This window comes from Haemorhous mexicanus, chromosome 8 (genome assembly GCF_027477595.1).
Source record: "Haemorhous mexicanus isolate bHaeMex1 chromosome 8, bHaeMex1.pri, whole genome shotgun sequence".
NCBI lineage: Eukaryota > Metazoa > Chordata > Aves > Passeriformes > Fringillidae > Haemorhous > Haemorhous mexicanus.
Window position 1 is genome coordinate 19,287,249 of NC_082348.1, and position 18,495 is coordinate 19,305,743.

Consider the following 18,495-nt stretch of genomic DNA (forward strand, 5'->3'; position numbering starts at 1 on the left):
TTCAAGAAAGCCTTTTTGCACAAACAGCAATATTAATGAGTATGCCACATTAAAAAGACAGTCCTAGAATTCATCAGAAGAAGATAAATACAAGAAATATCATCTTCTCCTGAAACATTACTCTTCCTGTCAATCCTAATGGAAGTATTTTACCTATAATTTCCCTAAGCATCCAAAATCTATAACTCTCAGATTTACTCACCCATTTTGACTTTTTAAGGATGCTTGATTCTGCTTCCCTTCATTAGTGGCTGCTGGGCCACTATATTAATAATTTTTATTTAAAATAATTCATAAATTATTATTAAGACATAATTAATAAATTAATATTTTAAATAATTATTAAATTACTTAAGCTAACTACTCTAAGCAGCATTCCAGACACAGAGGTTAACAGTAGGGAAGAACTTCTCTAGCTGGTATAGCTGCATAAGCCCTACACTTGCAACATGCTTGGAAACACACAAGCAAACACGTACTGCACCCTAGGTCCTTATATCCAGAAGCAAGCACAAAAAACTGCAGGAAAGGCATACACCGTCTCCCAGGGATCTCAATGGTAACATACAACATACAAATCACATTGCTCAGAGCACTGCAGACACTTGCCTACAGGTCTGCAACCTTTAACTTGGAACTCCCTCCTCATAGCAATACTTTGTCTTTCACAATGTCTGCTAGGAGAAGATTGCAACCACGCCTGTTATATTGCTGTCCAGAGAGTCAGTATCTCCACACAGCCTGTTTAAAGACAAGATTTTTTCCTTTAGCAGAGTGATCATTTGGGGCTCTCCCTTCCTCTACTGTCTTACAGGATTTTAGTCTCTGAGAATTCTTAACTCCTATTAGAAAAAGTTCCATAGCCAAGAATTAAAAAATTCACCCGTTTTCAGTGAAGCTTTTTAGTGCATTCTGTGGCTGACTTCACACAGAAAACGAATCCACTGCAGAGCTAACAAACACAGCTCAAATATTCTTATGGAATACACCACAGACTTTGTCACTCATTTCAGACTAACTGGAATTTGTTTTACATGAAAAGGTTTTAAAAAGTATTAGACCTTGCAGTAGTAAAAGTAATTTTTATTAACACAGCTAGAAGACCAACAAGAACTGCAGCCAACACTCCATGTGCTTGGTTGTCATCCAATTCACTTACATTGGAGGTTGAGAACAGGCCTACAACCCTGCTCAAAAGTGAACGTGTGAGCAGCCCATTAAAGTCAAGCCATCTATTTACTCAAGACAACTTCACAAAAGGGTTTCCAGCAGCACTAACACATGTTCATTCTAGCCCTGATAGGACTACTCTTGTTCCCAGCATGGTAAGGTTTTTAGCAGCAGCATTAGACAGTGGTTGCACGGCCAGCCTGACTTACCATAGGAAAATGGAGTGCCTCTTTCTCGCCCTCTTTCCCACACTTCTCTTTGTACATGATGCCAAGGTTCCCTTTCTTTTCTAAACTCCAAGAACTACCAGGCCTTTCTTTCTGCATGCTGCTCAAAATCTCTAAGCCATAATTCCATAGGTTGGGCTTATTTTTCCCACAGGTTTCTAAGTGAAAGCAGTTCAGAAAAGGTCCAAAGAGCAGTGGCACAAAGGAAAAAACTCAAGGTTGTCAGCAACACGAGCATGGGATATTGGAGAAGGAAAATGAGTGGGGGCATACTGCTTCCAGGAGCAGTGAACCAACTGTCACTGGTCATTACTTCTCATGAAACTGTACCCTTAGATGACAAGGTATGACAAGGGCTTGATCAGATCAAAATGGGTATTGAATGATATGAACTTGACATAGTAGATTTCCTTCTTTGGACAAATCTGGGACATATATGTCTGTATTCCAGTTCTGCAGGCCTTATACTTCCTCAAAGTAAACTGAACTTTCTATGGTATATTTATTTGAGTTGATAATGTGCACCATGGTTTCTGAAGTTAAAAACCATTACCTAGATTCTAAATACATCAGTAAATATATTGGTTCCTGGGATATCTTGTAGGCTATGCCTTTTTTTTTTTTTTTTTTTTTTTTTTTAAATGATGCCACAGAACACAACTAAACTCCCAGCCTTCTTGATCCACAAAAGCATGACCCAGCAATCCTCACTAAAGGGAGTCCCAATTCCCCATTCTCTGACTTGACTCAGCAGGATGTAGTATCATGACCTGGCTATGCAGGAAAATAATTGGGCTGACACACTGCTGCTGTAAACAGTTCCCTTTTGCTGAAGATCTGGCTTCTTGACTGTAAAACAAAGGCAACTTATTAATGTTGAAACTATAAAATAGAGCAGGTCATAGAAACAGAACCATTTCAGTCAACTTTTATATGTTGTTTCATTAATCCAAAACAAAACTTCTAACAGCGCTCCTTTGATCTCTAATCCACTTTCAGAATTGCAAAACAAAGAAAACATTAAAAACCCTGAAACCAACAGTCAAAGCTTAAGGAATACACTAAAGGCTACCCACTTGATTTAACAGTTCTATGCTTACTCATTAAACTTATTTTTTTCAACTGTTCAGTAAGTGTACTGAGTCGAGGGTGAAAAAAATTGTTAAAAAGATTAAACATTATCATAACAAAATAGACTTCAAAATGGATCTCAAACAATGAAGAGCTATTTAAAGACATGTTTACTCTTCACGGAATCCTATTTTCTGTCTTAGATCAGTACAACTTGATAATTTCTTTGAAATTAAAGGAATTGGACTGGGTTGACTCAGAAGAAACCTTGCTATTCTTTTATCTAGAAACAGCTCAAGGTATTTTTAGGAACAGTGTATTATTATCAAATTACATAAAGAAGCACTTTAGTTTAAAATAATTTTAAAAACAGCTCTTATCGGCCACATTCAGTGTAAGCTATTAAAAAGAAACGGACAAATTTTGACTATCATCACTAATTAATCAAAGTGGAATAAAAACATCCACTTCTCTTTAAATAGAAGTCAACCTATAGATCCTTAATTAGAAGGGACCTTTAATGTTTTTCAACAATGACACCTTCTAGAAAGTGTAAGTTTCTTTTGAAACATCCAAAGTACTATATGGTGCCAGTGTGTTTTAAGTAGAGTTCTGGAAGAGAAGATACAACTCCTGCTTAAAAAAGTGATAGTACAGGGTGATTCAAGTTACATATTTGTCTATCTGAAAAGTTATCACAACCACTCAGATCTAAAAATAACTACTGTAGAAGACTGAATGGATCCAATAACACAGAAAAAATAAACTACATCTACAATGTGCCTGCTTACTGCTCAGCTAAAAAGAAGAGTATTCAGATTTAGAAGAACCTCCAGGTTCAGTGTTAAAGTATGAGAAGTTAAGAGTGCAAGAAGGTGCATGGAGGGGAAAGGCTCCAAACAGTACAAGAGATTTGATGTCAACCCAGGAAGCCCAAAAGGAAAAGAATTAAAAGGCTGTAATGAAATTGCAGTCTACCTTTACCCCAAATGAATCTTTGCTATTTCCTGCAAAACACATGGCAAGTAAATCTGGATTAAAGTAGGATTTCATTGCTCAAATTTCCAATCAGCTCAATTTATGAAAGAAGGTTTTGGTTTGTCTTACAGGGAAATAGAAGCATCGCACACATCACACATTTATCTTACTTGAAATCTCCTTGGATTCTCTGTCCCTGTTTGTCTTCACTCCTGTAGCTTAATTATTTACTGTAATTCTAGCATTTGGCATAGAACTTAAATCAAACCAGGTGTCATCCAATTACTGCTTTCAATATTTAACTAAAATTCTGGGACTTGACCCATTCTTTGCTTTAGCTGATTACTTTGCAAATACCTGATACGCTTTACTGAACAGAATACAGAAAAAGAGTGAATTATTAAGAAAATTCAAGAGATGTCCTAGAAGTGAGCTATTCATTAAAAAGAAAAAATAAAAAAAAAACCAAAACCCTTGTTGGTGCACAGAAAAGCTCATTAAAATGTGAGAAGACTATATAACATGTTTCACTGACAGATACTGCAAATTGTCAGGCCTCATGAAGTAAACCAGTTTAGAAGCCAGGTAGATGGACATGCACTGCAATTTGTGCTCTTCATTTTGTGTGAGTACATCTCCAAGACAAACCCAGAAAATTGTTCTAGCGCAGGATTATGAACACTGAAATGCACAAAACCCAGTAAATTGTATGTCAGGATTGCATCAGTATATTCATATTTCTTGCCATCCTTTTTCCCTTCCCATTACTTCCAAATCCTTAGGGCCCAGTCACTCAAGTCTCCAAACTCCAGGTCTTGGCAGGGGTGGAATCTTACAGACAGGCTTCTGTCATTTAAAAGTGTGCAGTGCTGTACAAGGAAGTACGAATAGTGACTCTGACCTGTTGCCCGAAGCAATGTCACTGTACATCATCCTACAGACAAATGAAATTGTTTTGAGTGAAGTCAATGTCTAAAAAACACTGAATTATTAATTTGGAGATTGAACTATTACCATGCCTTATGGAAAATATGTTTCTCCATGACTTCCAGAAAGAACTCCTGTACCTCTTCTCTACTTGGTCTTACCATACCTATTTCTTAATGGCCTGCCACACTTCATGCAAATGTACACTGTAATTTCTGATATATCTTATCATACCATATGCATTCATTCTTAGAATTGCCTTCATTCTCAGCCTAATAGAGACCTCATAATGGTAACAAATTTTAGTCATATTTGCCTGGGATGTATGAAGCTGATCATTTATCATCACAGAAGTGCAGGATACAAATCAAATTTGGTGCACTAACATCCATCCACTGTCTCTAGTTTATAGCTGAGTGTGAAGCACTTTGGTATTTCTCAAAACAAACACAAGCAATAATCCCGTGATGCTCCTGCTTGACACTACCTTCACTAAACTGCTTTTTAGATTCCAGTTACACTTTTTTCTGACAACAATTACCCCACAGACAATAAGACCTATAGAGTAAAGGTTGGAGAAACAGGCCCTGTACTGCTGGCAATTACAAAACACAGCATTTTTATTCTGCTTATGAGCACTAGGTTTACTCTCAGTAAAACCAGAATTAGGTAAATCGAGGAGGAGAACTATCATTTGAGCAAGCCCTTAGGTGAAATTCTTCTAGAAACATCCATTTTATATTGGGAACACTCAGATATTGCCAACAAAAATCTCAAAAAACATCAGTGAAGTGCCTTTGGAAATACTGAGGATTAGGCAAGATAACAGATTTTCACCATTTTCCTTCCAAGGCTTGGGATTACTTTCATGGTTCTTCAAATTTTCTTTTGGAAATAAGAGTCTGACAACATTCAAGGAACTGTAACTTAAAGTTACCAAATATTTCACTGTCATAATCCAGGGCAGACAAAAATGCTATCCAGGTATTTTGCTACTATCAGTCAGCCACTACTAAAATTATACTGTTTGTTTTCCACAGTTATTTTACTGTGGAGGCAGGGGGGAGGGGAGAATGGGAGAAAGAGGGGGAGGAACACCATAAACGTAAAAAAATTTCTGTACTTCTACTACCTATGGATACTAGTTCAAAGCATCTCTCTGCTTGTCCTGTCATGTCTTTTATCAGGTACGTTCTAGACAATCAGAAGCAGCTGCAGAACGAAAAACCAAATTTTTGATCCTGTACTGCAGGTTCCATTCTATCCAATGTAAAATATTAGTGCATAGGATTAATTTTGCCCAGTGTGACCTCCTTGGCTGGAGTTTTTGCAGGTCTCCAGCACATTAGCTATCTCTTATTTCCCTGTTCATAAGTGGGAGCTGCTAGCAGCAGTTGCTGTATAATTACTTAGTTGATTCTGTCTAAGGAGCTTAAACTAAGAGTTGAGCAAAGAAAGCAGATTAACAATTTGAACACACACGTAATACACAGACACCCACAGAAGCAGCAGGACTGCAGGTCAATACGCGGGGCGGAGGAAATGCACTTTAGCCACTCTTGCTCCAACAAGGCAGGTTTGATTTTCAATGCAAGGCAATTAAACAGCGCGAAGAAGGGGAAGGCAGGAAGATCGGCTGCAGTCACAGCCGGAGGGAGGACTTGGGCACACGGCTACTCCATCCCTAGCAGCCAGATTAGTACCGGAGGAGCGGCACTCAGCCTGCTCTGCCAGTCACATGCTCCTCCATGTCGCCTAGCAACAGTAAAGCCCAGAGAAAAAGTTCTCCCTCTCTCAACTTCAAATCTGCGTCTGAGACCGACTGAGGGGAGCTTATTGTGCTCCAGACTAAGCATCTGTTTCTTTCTTATAGCCTTCTGTAAATGACTGCATATACCACACGTACGCAAGCATGTCTGTCCATGCATAACCCCCTACCCCCCGGCCCAACTTGTCTACGTGCAAGTGCTGCAGCCTGTGCACTCCTCACCAAAAACAACTCTAGGTACAATTTTAGTGGTCATCAAACCAGCTCTTGGAATGCAGGTGAACTCTGCTCTGCAAAACCACCCGTATTTCAGCAGCAAGAAAGGCACAAAGATCGCAAGGAAAAAATGCAGAAAGTCTGGGGTGATTTTTTTCTTCTTTTTTGGCCTTATTCAAAGCCAGTAATCGGGACTCACAGAAAAACCTGCCTTCTTGCATTTCCGTAAAACCATGAGTTTAGACCATGGAGTTGAAAAGTCTGACATGTCCCTCAAAATTCAGCCACATTTGTGCATTACTGTCTTACACAACTTGAGGGGAAAAAAAGTTTGTACAAACCAGAAAAACAATCAAAGGAAGCATCCTAGGATAATTTAAAACCAAGATGAAGTGAAGCTAAAGAATTGGTGGTGTTTGCTGTGCTTTTAAGGCACTGCTACTTACTTACTTTTGCACAACAGAAACCGACTCCATCAAATAACTCCTAGAAAGAGCCAGCTGTCTCCTCTAGCTATTAGAAAGAACTCCTTGAATCAGCGCCCGTTAACCCTCTACTTTCAGGCACTTTGGTCTTTTTCTTATAAAAGTCCCTGGAGTAGGGATATGCTCCTTGCGGTGCAATTCCCATTCCGGAGAGGCTGGAGCATAGCACTTACCTTGGCAACTGCCCTGCATCATGCATGCAGTGAATAATATGAGCAGTTTGCAAGCAGTTGCTGCTCTTCCATCCATCCGATGGTGAGGTCCCATCTGGGCTGGGATGCTCCAGCTTCCTCAGAAGCTGGCTCCTGGACTCCGGAGTGCTGATCTGCACAGCAGCAGCACAAGGAGCCTGGTGTCTTTTTCTTATCCTGCTAGTTGCAGAAGAAAGGCGTGTTCGCCTGTTGAGACATCGCGTTTTCTATAAACTCCCACCCTCCAGACATTGCATAAAGCTCTTTATACCCGGCGGCCCCGGAACCAGCATGAGGGAATCAGGCACTGCTCCAGGCCCTGCAGCCACAGGCTGACTCTGCCCCTCCTTCCTCACTTTGCAGGATAGCCAAGATGCTTCCACCACCCTGCACTTTGCTGACTTTGTATCAGAGTCCACTGCTGCTGTATTTAATGTGCTCATTTGTTTTGAGTTGTTCTGGGAATTGCAGGTGGCAAGTGAAGTATATCACGGGTTTAAGTGCCCCAAAGGTATGCTCCAAATAAGAAAAAGTATTTTTGATAACTCTGAAAAAAATCCAAAATCTACTCACCAATGCAGAGGTAAAACTTAGAACGTAGTAGTCCTCACACAAATTCTATGAAAGGAAAAATGTAGGGATGAAACTTATTTTTGCACCTTCTTAGCAGATAAAATCAGTTTGGTAAAGTGCTTTGCTGTGAATTCTCAAGATATCAGCTGGAGACATGCTCCTTTAGTTCTAACTCTCCAACAGTGTGTGCAATGCACAAAGAAATATCTCCTTGTGTTTTACTGCTGCCATTTCAGGAACCATATACCCACTAACAAGGGAAGAGCAGTATGTAGAATCACAGGGAAAAGATAAAGACTAACTTCAGGCTGGAATGCAGCCTTGGTAAAAAGGACAAACACTTTGGAAGCTTGGCTTGCAGGATCAGAAGCATCATATATAAAATGTGTGAAGTTAAATAATTTTTTTACATTAGTCAAAAATAGTCTTTCATGTAGAAAATTTAGTTATGCCAAGCTGTACTTTCACACATACACATGCATGTCAACAGTGACTACTGTGCATACATATCATGGGAGAAAGATAGGTCTATTTGTCTTCCAAGAGGCTCTGTCAGATGAATTTTAATGACACCACCTTTATAAATACCACATATCTTTTGCATTATCATCATGCCATGCTCATTATACTGCAATGGCGGTTTGCTGATGCTGCAAAAGAACTTAAGCAATATCTCAAACCTTAACTCTTCTTCTTTTTGCCATGGATTGTAAGTTCAATAAAAGAGGAGAGGTGCCTGTATTGTTCCTGCAGAAGTTGCACAGGAACATGTTGCTGCTTATTAGCAGACTGTGATTTCTCTCCAGGTCCTGTAGGACGCTAATCCCTCTAAACCTTTCCGTAAAGGCTTTCTATCTATCAAGATAGTAAAGAGGGGGGGTGGGGAGAGAAGATGTGGAGCATAGGCTTTTGCAAGGTTGTGATTTATGCAGGTTCAGGGCTGTTTGGTGTAGTGGTACGACACAGCACCGGGGTCAAGCCACAAGAAACACTGGGGGCAGATCAGAATATTCAATTAGCTTCCTGGCACCTCTGAATCACAAAGAGAGGATAAGATCTCTCCATCACAAGATCCAGAGCTGCCGGGGGAGGGGGAGACATGCCCTCTTCAAATCTCCCTCCTCCCTCCCACCCTCTCTCCTTTCACTGTAGGGGAATAGTGCCTGAAACATTCCTTTCTGCACGGAAGGTCTTTTCCTATTGTTGTTTTCTTTGTGTTTCAGTGTTGCCAACTTACTGGAATTCTTGTCGTGGTTTCACAGCAAGGCTCAGGCTGACCAAACGGAACCAGCTGCGTTTGTGTATAGGGCTGCTGCTGCTTTAATCTCCCAACAAGGACGATGGGGAGGGAATGAAGGGATCCTCAGAGGGGAGCAAGCAGATCTGCTCTTTACAGATGGGTGCCTGCAAAGCCAACACAGACTGACCGTACTTAATTAGAAGAAGAATTGTTTAAAGCAGTTCACACCCCAACAACACACAGAGGGCAAACAGTGCTTGAGAGCTGCACCCCCAGGCTGGGAGCTATGTGTAATGTTCTGTCACTGTATGCTTGAAGTGACCTGCATGCAAGCTTTGGGAGGCACCTACCTGTTTCACTCCCTCACAGCTGGCAGCCAGAAAGGTGTGCTCCTGCCCCATTCACCATCACCCTTTCTACACACAGAATTTCTGTATTTCCCATAGGTGACAGGCTAGAAGGAGTCTCCAACAGGAATGGTGGCAATGCTGTTGACAGTGAGCTGAGATGGTGGGTCATGCCCTTCCCACCCATTATTCTTTGCAATCACAAGACAGAATTTTCATTTAGAGGCATATAAACTGATACGCCCAAATATTTCACTGCTCAATAATAATAACAAAGGGGCCAGCACAGGACAATGCTATCCTCTGCTTAGTTCATCTAAAATTTTCTCCTCTCACTTTACCATGGCACCTCATCTTCCAACTAAAGGGACCCTGTCCTGCTGGACACCATTAAATGGGACTTCTTCCAGACTAGAGACATCAAGATCAGAATAAAAACACCTCAAAGCCTTCCCATAACTACACCTAAAATTGCCCATGTAGGTGCAACACATCTCTTTCTCTCATCTTTCTGTTGACTGTTCCTGTTGGCAGCTCATGATTTCTTACTGAACAAGACCTGGGGATTTTTAGTTGATTATGCATGTTTAAGAAGATGCAGACTACGTCTGCTAGAAGATTAGAGGGAGAAAATTGAGGCAATGCTGGTGTTCATTGAACTCTACTTTTGATTCAAAATACAGTTTGGGATGTCTTTGCTTGCCTGGTTTTTAGTGTAAGCAAGCACTCAAAAAAGCAGTTAAAGGTGTAATTTAGAACTAACAACGACACTGCTTACTTATTAAAGATATCTGCTAAGCAAGGAAGTTAAAAATTAAAAGGCTTCATTTTTGACCAAGGTTCAGTCTTAATTAGTGTCCAAACTCATGTAGTTCTCCACAGACAGATAGAAACATCAGGGTTGATGTATGACTAGATAAAGATAGAAAGCTGATGGTTAAGGAAAGCAAAAAAATGCATATATATTCACTATAGAAAAATGTGGGTCAGATCTATAAATTTGTCTGTTCTGAACTTCTTGGGGCTAGGACAGTTTAGAGAGGCTAAGGATCTGCCCAGTGCATTATCCAATAAGGCTGTAATTGCCATTGGCATTCAGTAATCTTGTGGTCAATCTGTCCTCAGATAAACCCAGGTGTTTCCACATAGAAAACATTTTCAGTAACAAGCTGTATTTCCAATTTCACATTTAAAGTTTAATCATTAAATCCAATGCCTTTATGATGACAAAGTTTTTTTTGCTATTTTTGTGCCATCATGCTAAAGCAAGGCTACATTTTAAACATACTAAAGCCGTGCTCATTTTTTGGGACAACACTGGTCATGACAAGTCACACAAATCTAAACTAAACTCTGTCTCTCTGCCTGGATAATAATATAAGTACCCAAGAGCAGCAATTAACTCTTCAGATTTCATCCATCTTGGCTATTCTACAATCTAAGGCGTTCCATTTCTTTAACTGAACCTTAGTTTTATAGCAAGCAACAATGTGTGTGTGTGTGTATGTGTGTGTTTGAGTGTGTTAGAGGTTTCCTTTCTTAACAGACTATTAGGATGGGCCCTTCAGAGATACTATTTTTGAGACATTTCCTTCACCTAAGGCCCACTTCAGATTGCATCAAAGACATCAGACTTCAGGGAGAGCAGAATAAGCTGTTTTCATGGGGATCCACAGTAGCAATGTGTATATGGACTTCACCACTTATTTTTTTTCCAAATACATGTGTTGTGAGCAGAAGTTTCCTTAAAAGGTTGTTTTAGGGAACACGCAACTTGTACAAAGGACCAGTATTAATTTCAACTCTATAACACATGAAAAATCCCAAACAAACAGACAATAGCCCCAAGTTCCTCATATACGCCACATCACATTTCACAGTGTCTAAAACAATGGAAATTATTTGCCGTTGATATCATACCCAAAATCTAATGCATATTCGTAACTAAAGCACATGCGTATTTCCAGAAGACTGGCTCAAAAGTGGGTCTCCAGACCACATGAATATGAGAAACATTAAGCTGAGGAGATGTGAATTGGTCCAGAAGAAAAATCACAGTGTCAGAATTGCACAATGCAGCTGGCACTGTGGCCAAAAGTTTCCTCAAGGTCTACTGGCTAGTGACATATTACAACTTCTCTCTTTCAACTCGGCATTATATTACTGCATCCTGGAACAAGAAGCAGGAACATGGGAACTTTTTTGGTAATTGCCACTGAACAAGTGAGACTAGTAGAGAGACAATCAGTAAAGGAGCTTCCAAAACACCCCAGGTACATTTCATCTGCAGAAATGGGCCTGTGGTGGAGTTTAACAGTAACCATGTAGAGATGAGAGAGGTTTTTTTATTCACTTGGAAGGCAGAAGAAAGTGAAGAAAGATTAAACAGATTGTAGTTATTCTTTCCAGTTGTCCTTTGGTCAGCACAGTCTGCTCCACCCTGGAAGTCCCTGTGCCCCATCCTGGAGACCCAGTCACAAAGTAAGGGCAAGTATGCTCTACCTCAGCTGCATCTCTAACTACCAAAGATCTTGGTACTTGCCTTACTGCAAACAGATTTCTTTGGAACTTTCTCTGTCTCTAAAGAACAAAGGTCCTCATTTTTGCTCCAATCCACTGGCCCTTCAGTGCCATTCTGCGCTGCAAGGAAGCAACAAATGGGATTTGTACTTGAAAAGGAACGGCAGAGAAGCTTTTGCAAATTACTTATGATCTAAAACCTTTAGAGGGAATTCACAAAGAAAATAGGATAGGCTGGAATAACTCTGAATCTCCTTTACTCTTTTCATTGGTTTATTTTCCTATTAATAACAGATATGAGGTCTATTCAGGACAAACACCTTTGTAAGTGGGACATACTAAAAATGGTTAGGTCTCATTCTTCCAACAGCTAAGATGAAATGCTTGAGAGATCACAAAAGCAGTCAGTCAAAAGACGAGAGAAAAGATAAATAATAAGACCTCAGTAGTATTAATTAGAATTCCAGGCCAAACCCAGGGTAATCACAGTAAACAAATGAGAACATGGTTTAGAAGTATAGAGATTGCAGTTGACAGATTCTCACAGTTTTGATATGTATTTCAGAACACCAATGTTCATCACTGCTCACTTATTAAAAAAAGTTGAAAACATGGCCTAACTCTGAATTTTCTAAACAAGCCTCCAAGCTTATTGAAAAAGAGAACTAGACATCAATAGCCCTATTAAACACCATCTAAGAACAAAGTCACTGAGTGTATGGTGAAAGTATAGCTACCCTGAAACACTGTGAATGAAAACCACTGATTTGTATACAGAGATATTTTGTAGTATAAATATATTGTTAATGTTAAATTAAATGGAAAAAATGAAGAAAATCGTAGCTCAAGATAAGCCACACAGTAGCAATTCTTAACTGATTGCTAAGGAACAATACCCAAAATACTGGGTTTGAAAATAGCACCTGATTCAGTCAACCTGCAAAACTACTTTGACAAGAAGAGACCAAACTCATGAATGCATGAGGTCAAAAGGATTACAATAATTAAAAAACCTAACCTCTCTCCTCCTCGGGGACTTGTTCACAGGAATGAGATATAGGACAGTTCAGTGAGCACAAACTTTGGTAAGCAGGGTGACTGGCTTGACTAGTCTACCCTTCCCCCTTAACCACTTTCCCTCAGAGCTGTAGCACAGTCACTGCCAGTCCCTTTTGTCCCCGCAGTCAGCAGCCCCTTAGGGGAGCACTGGCGGCTGTGCCCATTTCACAGCACAGCCCCAAACGCAGAGAGGCAAACGGCAGCGGGGACACAACAGCCTCACACCGCTGCACTGCTCTGCCACAGTCTCAGCAGCGTGTACCCTGCTGGCCAGGAGGAGCAGGGTAGCATGCCTGGAGAAGCTACATCCACCTGAGCTACCACGAAAAGAGTATATTATGGTATTTTTATAGTCACTTCACAAAATACAAAATTGTGAGGTAGAAGTTTGCCATCAAAAATAGCTTGATGGCATGATCTGTACTTTGCAAAATAGCTAATTGAATTTCTCCTTCCTTTCAGCATAATTTTTTGCATTCAGAAATTATTATTGTATAAACCACTTTCAAAATTTAAGATTTTTCCTAATTAGGATTCCTCTAAAGACCTTGGCATAGTAAAGTTACCTCCTGTTGCTTTACTCTTTTGAATACATGGTGATCAGCATTAAGAAGGACGAGATCTCAAAAGCCACATGGAAGTTACTTTCCTAGTAAGAAATGGAACTTTAAGAAATTTCAGACATGCAACATTTGAGCTTCTAGTGCAGCTGCACTGTAGCATAAGCAGAGGAGCATATTCAAGAAACTGAAACACATTCTTGACTCCTTTTGCCTAAGTTCTCACTGGAACAGTAGTTTGTGAGTACTAAAAATATGTATGAGAACAGCTGAGAAATATACCCATTGTAATTACCAGTGTCTTCAAATGCTTTGGAGGCGTTGTTTATTGTTTGGGGTTTTTTTTCCTTAAGATAAATAATTGTGCTAAAGTGCCATTGTAAGCCAGAGCCAGAAGCTATTAAAAGGAAATAGGAAGTTACATACCACATCCCATCCTAAAACTTGTTTGTTCCTTAAGAGCAACTTTAATACTTAGCCTTCTAGAAAAACTGAAGCTATGTCACTTTGTGTCAGACACTTTAGGAGATACTAATGAAAATGCCCTCGGTCCCCATAATCCTCTGTGGCTGATTAGGTACAGTAGAAGAAGTTGTTTCATTAATTTGAAGACCATTAGCTTGAGCCCTCATACTGACCTGAAAGTAATGTTTTATTCATATTGTAGTGTTGTAGTCAAAACTCCAGAAATAATTAAAAGGACAAGTCTCGAACCTTAGACCTTTGATTTATGAAGCTGGATACCCAGTTAATTATTGCATGATGAAAAAAGTGGAGTAGGGAGCCAGCAGTCCTGATATATTATTATTGCCATCTTCCTGTGAAAAACTGATGGGTAATCAAATACATATCAATAAGAATGTCTTCAATTCCACAAACATTCCAATTATTTCCACAGGTCACAAGTTAAAAATCTTCCTTCTAAATTGAAAAAAAAAAAAATAGACATTAGGTTAAATTCAGACTCCATTAGACTTTGGAGGCAAAAGTCCAAAGTTCAATAGTTTCAGCTAAGATTCATCAGCAGTCAGTGAACAGCTACCCATACCCACTATTCAAATGAAACACAAGATGCCTGGATCTACTACTGGAACAAAAGAGAAGGTTTTTTAATGAAAGATGACAAAAAAATTATGCCTTAATTTAGAAATTAGGTTTCTAGTTCTCCTAGATATAAGTAGGAACTCACTGTAGTCAACAATCAGTCAGTCAGCCTTTCAAATAATCAATCCCCTGAATTTTTGTTAGCTGTTATGTGAGTGGTGTTCAAGGTTTGATACCTTTTGAATGTAATTAAATGATCCAGCCTGAAGTGCAAAGACACATACATATGAATGGTAAAGTTTAAAACAAAAAAAGTTGTTAAAAATCTGTCATCATCCAACAGGCAGCCAGTGATACTAAGAAATACTGAAATAAAGACTAGTGAATAGAAAGTCTGCTGATCCATCTTTACCTTTTCCAGCAGAAGTATATCTCACTCTCTTTATATCCAGCAAAGAAACATTATGAAAATTCAAGACAAAAATTTATGCCTTCTGTAATCTACACAGGCATCTCACACCATCCTTGCAGTATGATTTAGTCATATCTGTTCCTTTATGCACCTTTGCCAACAGTCTCTGTGGATTCCATCTTGCTTGGGATTTGACAAGTCTCATAAGTGTGGCAATACATTATCTTTGGATTAGCTTTTTAATATTTTAAATCAAGTGAGGTGAGTTTGAATGAAACTTACAGAACACATGCAAAATATGTTAAACTCTTCTCGTGTTTTACTGTCAATTTTCCCATGTCATCAGACTACAACTGCTTCAAATATTGAAGCACTGACTACAGTCAGCAGAGATTCAGATAATAGACAGTGTTAGTGTCAGCACTCTTCCATTTCTGCACCAAAGTATTTTTAATAAAAGAGAATATTAAACCCAAATTTTGCTCTCAGAGCTACAGCACCACTAACCATTTACTGTTCTCTTAAAGGACATCATGGTCTTCCCTTTATTTCTGTTGCTATACTTGTGCTTATTCCAGCATGGATCACATATTCTTCTACATTGCTCTTTGCTTTTCCTTCATTCCCAGTATATTTTGGTCTTCCTAATATTTCATTGCAGATTAAGTTACAAGACACAGCAAAGAGGAATGCAGGCCAAAACCAATATAATCAATATATGCAGAAGTCCTTATTACTCCTCTTACAGCAAAACACTTGTTTTTTACGTGAAATGATATTTTGATCAAGTTGCACTAGGAGATACAAGATCAGATTCACAACCATGAAACTGCTGATTTGAACTAACTCACCAGTATAAGAAGAACCACACAAAATTAATATAATTTAAGACCACCAGAGCAAATCTTACTCCAGCACACAGCTAGAATACCAGAAAGAGATGGAGGTCCAACACTATAACCTCTATATTTTCCTACTTCACAGGGATCCCAGGAAACTATGTATGAGATAGAACATTTCATTGAATATTTACTATGTCTGTGATCCTTAAATCCCCATAAACCAGGATTAGGAAGGGACAAAAGGTACTATAAGGCACCTGTCATTATCTCACACTCATCCTGAGTTAAATACAGTGAAAGACTAGGGATTTCTGGGCAGTTTTCCATTTTCATTTCACCTTCAGGTTTTAACAGTATAAGGTTATATTAGAAGAAATTAATGCAAAATATCATTCTCGCTGGGATCCAGCTAAGGGCTAGAATAAAAGAAAAAAGAAATAAAAAATAAAACCACATCAGAAATTACTGATTTCCACAGGAACACAATTGCACTCCATACCCTCAATCATATGCTGCAGGAGATGCCCCTTCTTTCCCTCCATAGCAAAAGGTATCTTCTCATGGGCCACATTTCCAAAATGATACTAAAGAATCTATCATCCCTGCCCATGTTTCATTATTTCTAAATATAGAAGGCATAAGGATATCTCAAATGATTTTTTTCATTAAAATCTACCATCTAGGAGCCTAATCATATAAGCAATTTAATACACTAAACATTGGTTTAATGGGTTTACCCTAGAAGATAATAAAATATTCCCTCTTAGTTTTAATGCCATTTTGATCTTTATGTCTTCATTCCCCTATCTGCAAATCAAAGCAGAGATTATAACTCCTGTCACTTGTTTTCTTAAACTAGAATAATAACTATTTAGTGAGGAGGATCAGAGGTAAAGTTTTCCAGTGAACATTATAACTTACATTTTCAGACTACTAAAGTTTGCAACTTAAGTCAGTTTAAACTAATAGTCAGTTTAAATAAGCCAAAACTAAAGTCAACAACAAGAAACCTCTCAGATTTTGGTTTGCAGCTCTTTTAGTATTTAATCTACACAATTTTCCATAGAGGATGAAGGATACAAAGGAGTCAACAGAATCTTTTTCTATCAAGTCAAATGCAACATCAAAAAAGAGCTTAGTTGCACACACACTTTTGCCAAAATGAGCTCTATTTTCTTTGAATTTGCTTTTGTGTGCATGTTAGAAGCAGACTCAAATTCTGCAGCTAGAGTCTGCTCTTTTTCTCAGCAAATTTCTTCAGGTGAAAAGTGGGAGATGGTTGGAAGGAAGCCTGGTTCTTTTAATCTTATCTAAGCAGTCCTGAAAGGAGTTGCAGCTGAAGATAAGGGATGTGGAGTCACATGCCTTTCTCCCTTAGAGTTTGTATTGTATTGTGTCATGGAGAATGATCCCATTTCTGTAGCCCCAATTTGAAGCTACTGCAATTCCATCATCTTTACAGGAGATGTTCCTGACATGCACAAATATGAAGAGAACTAGGCATAGTCATAACATTGGTTTGCATTAATTGGGGCAGTAAAATTAGAACTACCATCTACTGCCAGTGCAACGCCATGCTAAAAAAAAAAAAAAAAGAAAAAAAAAATAAAGCCTTTGAAGTGATCTTTACTTGGGCTGTCCCTGGCAAAAACAGTTTAAGGGGAGGAGGTGAAATTTTTCCTCATCTCTGAGGTGACATTAAACAGACCTGAGAAACAGACATCAGCTGTGATGGTCTACTCAGGAAGGGCTATGCCATGAATGACTTCTAAAAGCAAATAAAATAGTAATGCATTCAGTATATTTAAAGTCTCATGCTTTGACAAAGGACTTCTTCCTTCTTGACTTTATCTTCTTCTTGATAGTAACTGTTACCAACAGGGCTGAGATGGACCAAATACTTGACACAGTGAAGACTGTAGCAAAAAACCACAATACTCAAAGAATGCTACTTCAAAATCCTTGTAAACTGGAAATTCCTCCTGCTTGTATTTGACAGGGTAACTCTGAACTATGCACAGCATGCTTCTTAATATGCAATGATTAGAACCAGGAGCAAGCATTTACATTTGAGGAAACATCAATTTTTTCCTCAAATTATTTTAAAATCCTTCCACTAGAGCTGCTTATATTTAGTGGGGTAAGAAGTTCAGCTCCAGGCTGGAGTTTTCAAGAGGTTCTCAAGCCAAGGAGGCAAAAAGATCTAAGATCCACTGTTTTGCACCACAGCACAAGTAACAAGCAGGTTGTTTGTGTAAGTGGTTGCTGCTCACAGGCTCTAGGCCTTTCAATGTTCTCACATGCAGCTAGCATGTTTTTGAAGTTCTCAGCTCAACATATTGTCTCAAGAATATAATACAAAACTAAGAAGTTGCTTAACTTTAACCAGAAGGAACATTCCTTACCAGTTATGACACATTCATCAGCACTACCACCTCATTCTTGAAAACTTTTATCAGGGAAAAAAGATTTCCTGAAAATGTGAGCAATGAATGCAGTTAATTAAAAGAAGCAGGGAAGGAGCAGACTGTTGGGCTACCTTTGGGTCCAGAAAAAGACAGAAAAGATGAGCTTGTAATCTACTCCCTTCAGATAGCTTATTAAATGAATTTCATTTAACTAGAATTATATTTTTACACATTCCTTTGAATTTGGTCACTCTTTTCTGAAGGTCTTCATACTCTGAGATGACCCAAAACAGAACTCATTTTAACCACTAAAACATTACAGAATATTAATAGTCAGAAATAGAGTGTAAGAAAACTAATTTACTATTTGATGCTCTGTAAGTAATGTTTTTATTTCCCTGTCCATCAGATGAAGATATGGTTAACATAAGGAAATGCAATATAGCCTTAGACATTT

The 18,495-nt window shown here is 38.8% G+C and overlaps 1 protein-coding gene across 1 annotated transcript in view; it reads right to left on the bottom strand.

Annotated features, from left to right (window-relative positions):
- Positions 1–7,109, bottom strand: part of LRP2 (LDL receptor related protein 2) — a 109,417-nt gene extending 102,308 nt beyond the window's left edge. The window contains 1 exon segment of the mRNA XM_059852359.1: positions 7,016–7,109. Coding sequence (XP_059708342.1) covers positions 7,016–7,109 — 94 coding nt within the window.
- Between the last annotated feature and the right edge of the window lie 11,386 nt (positions 7,110–18,495).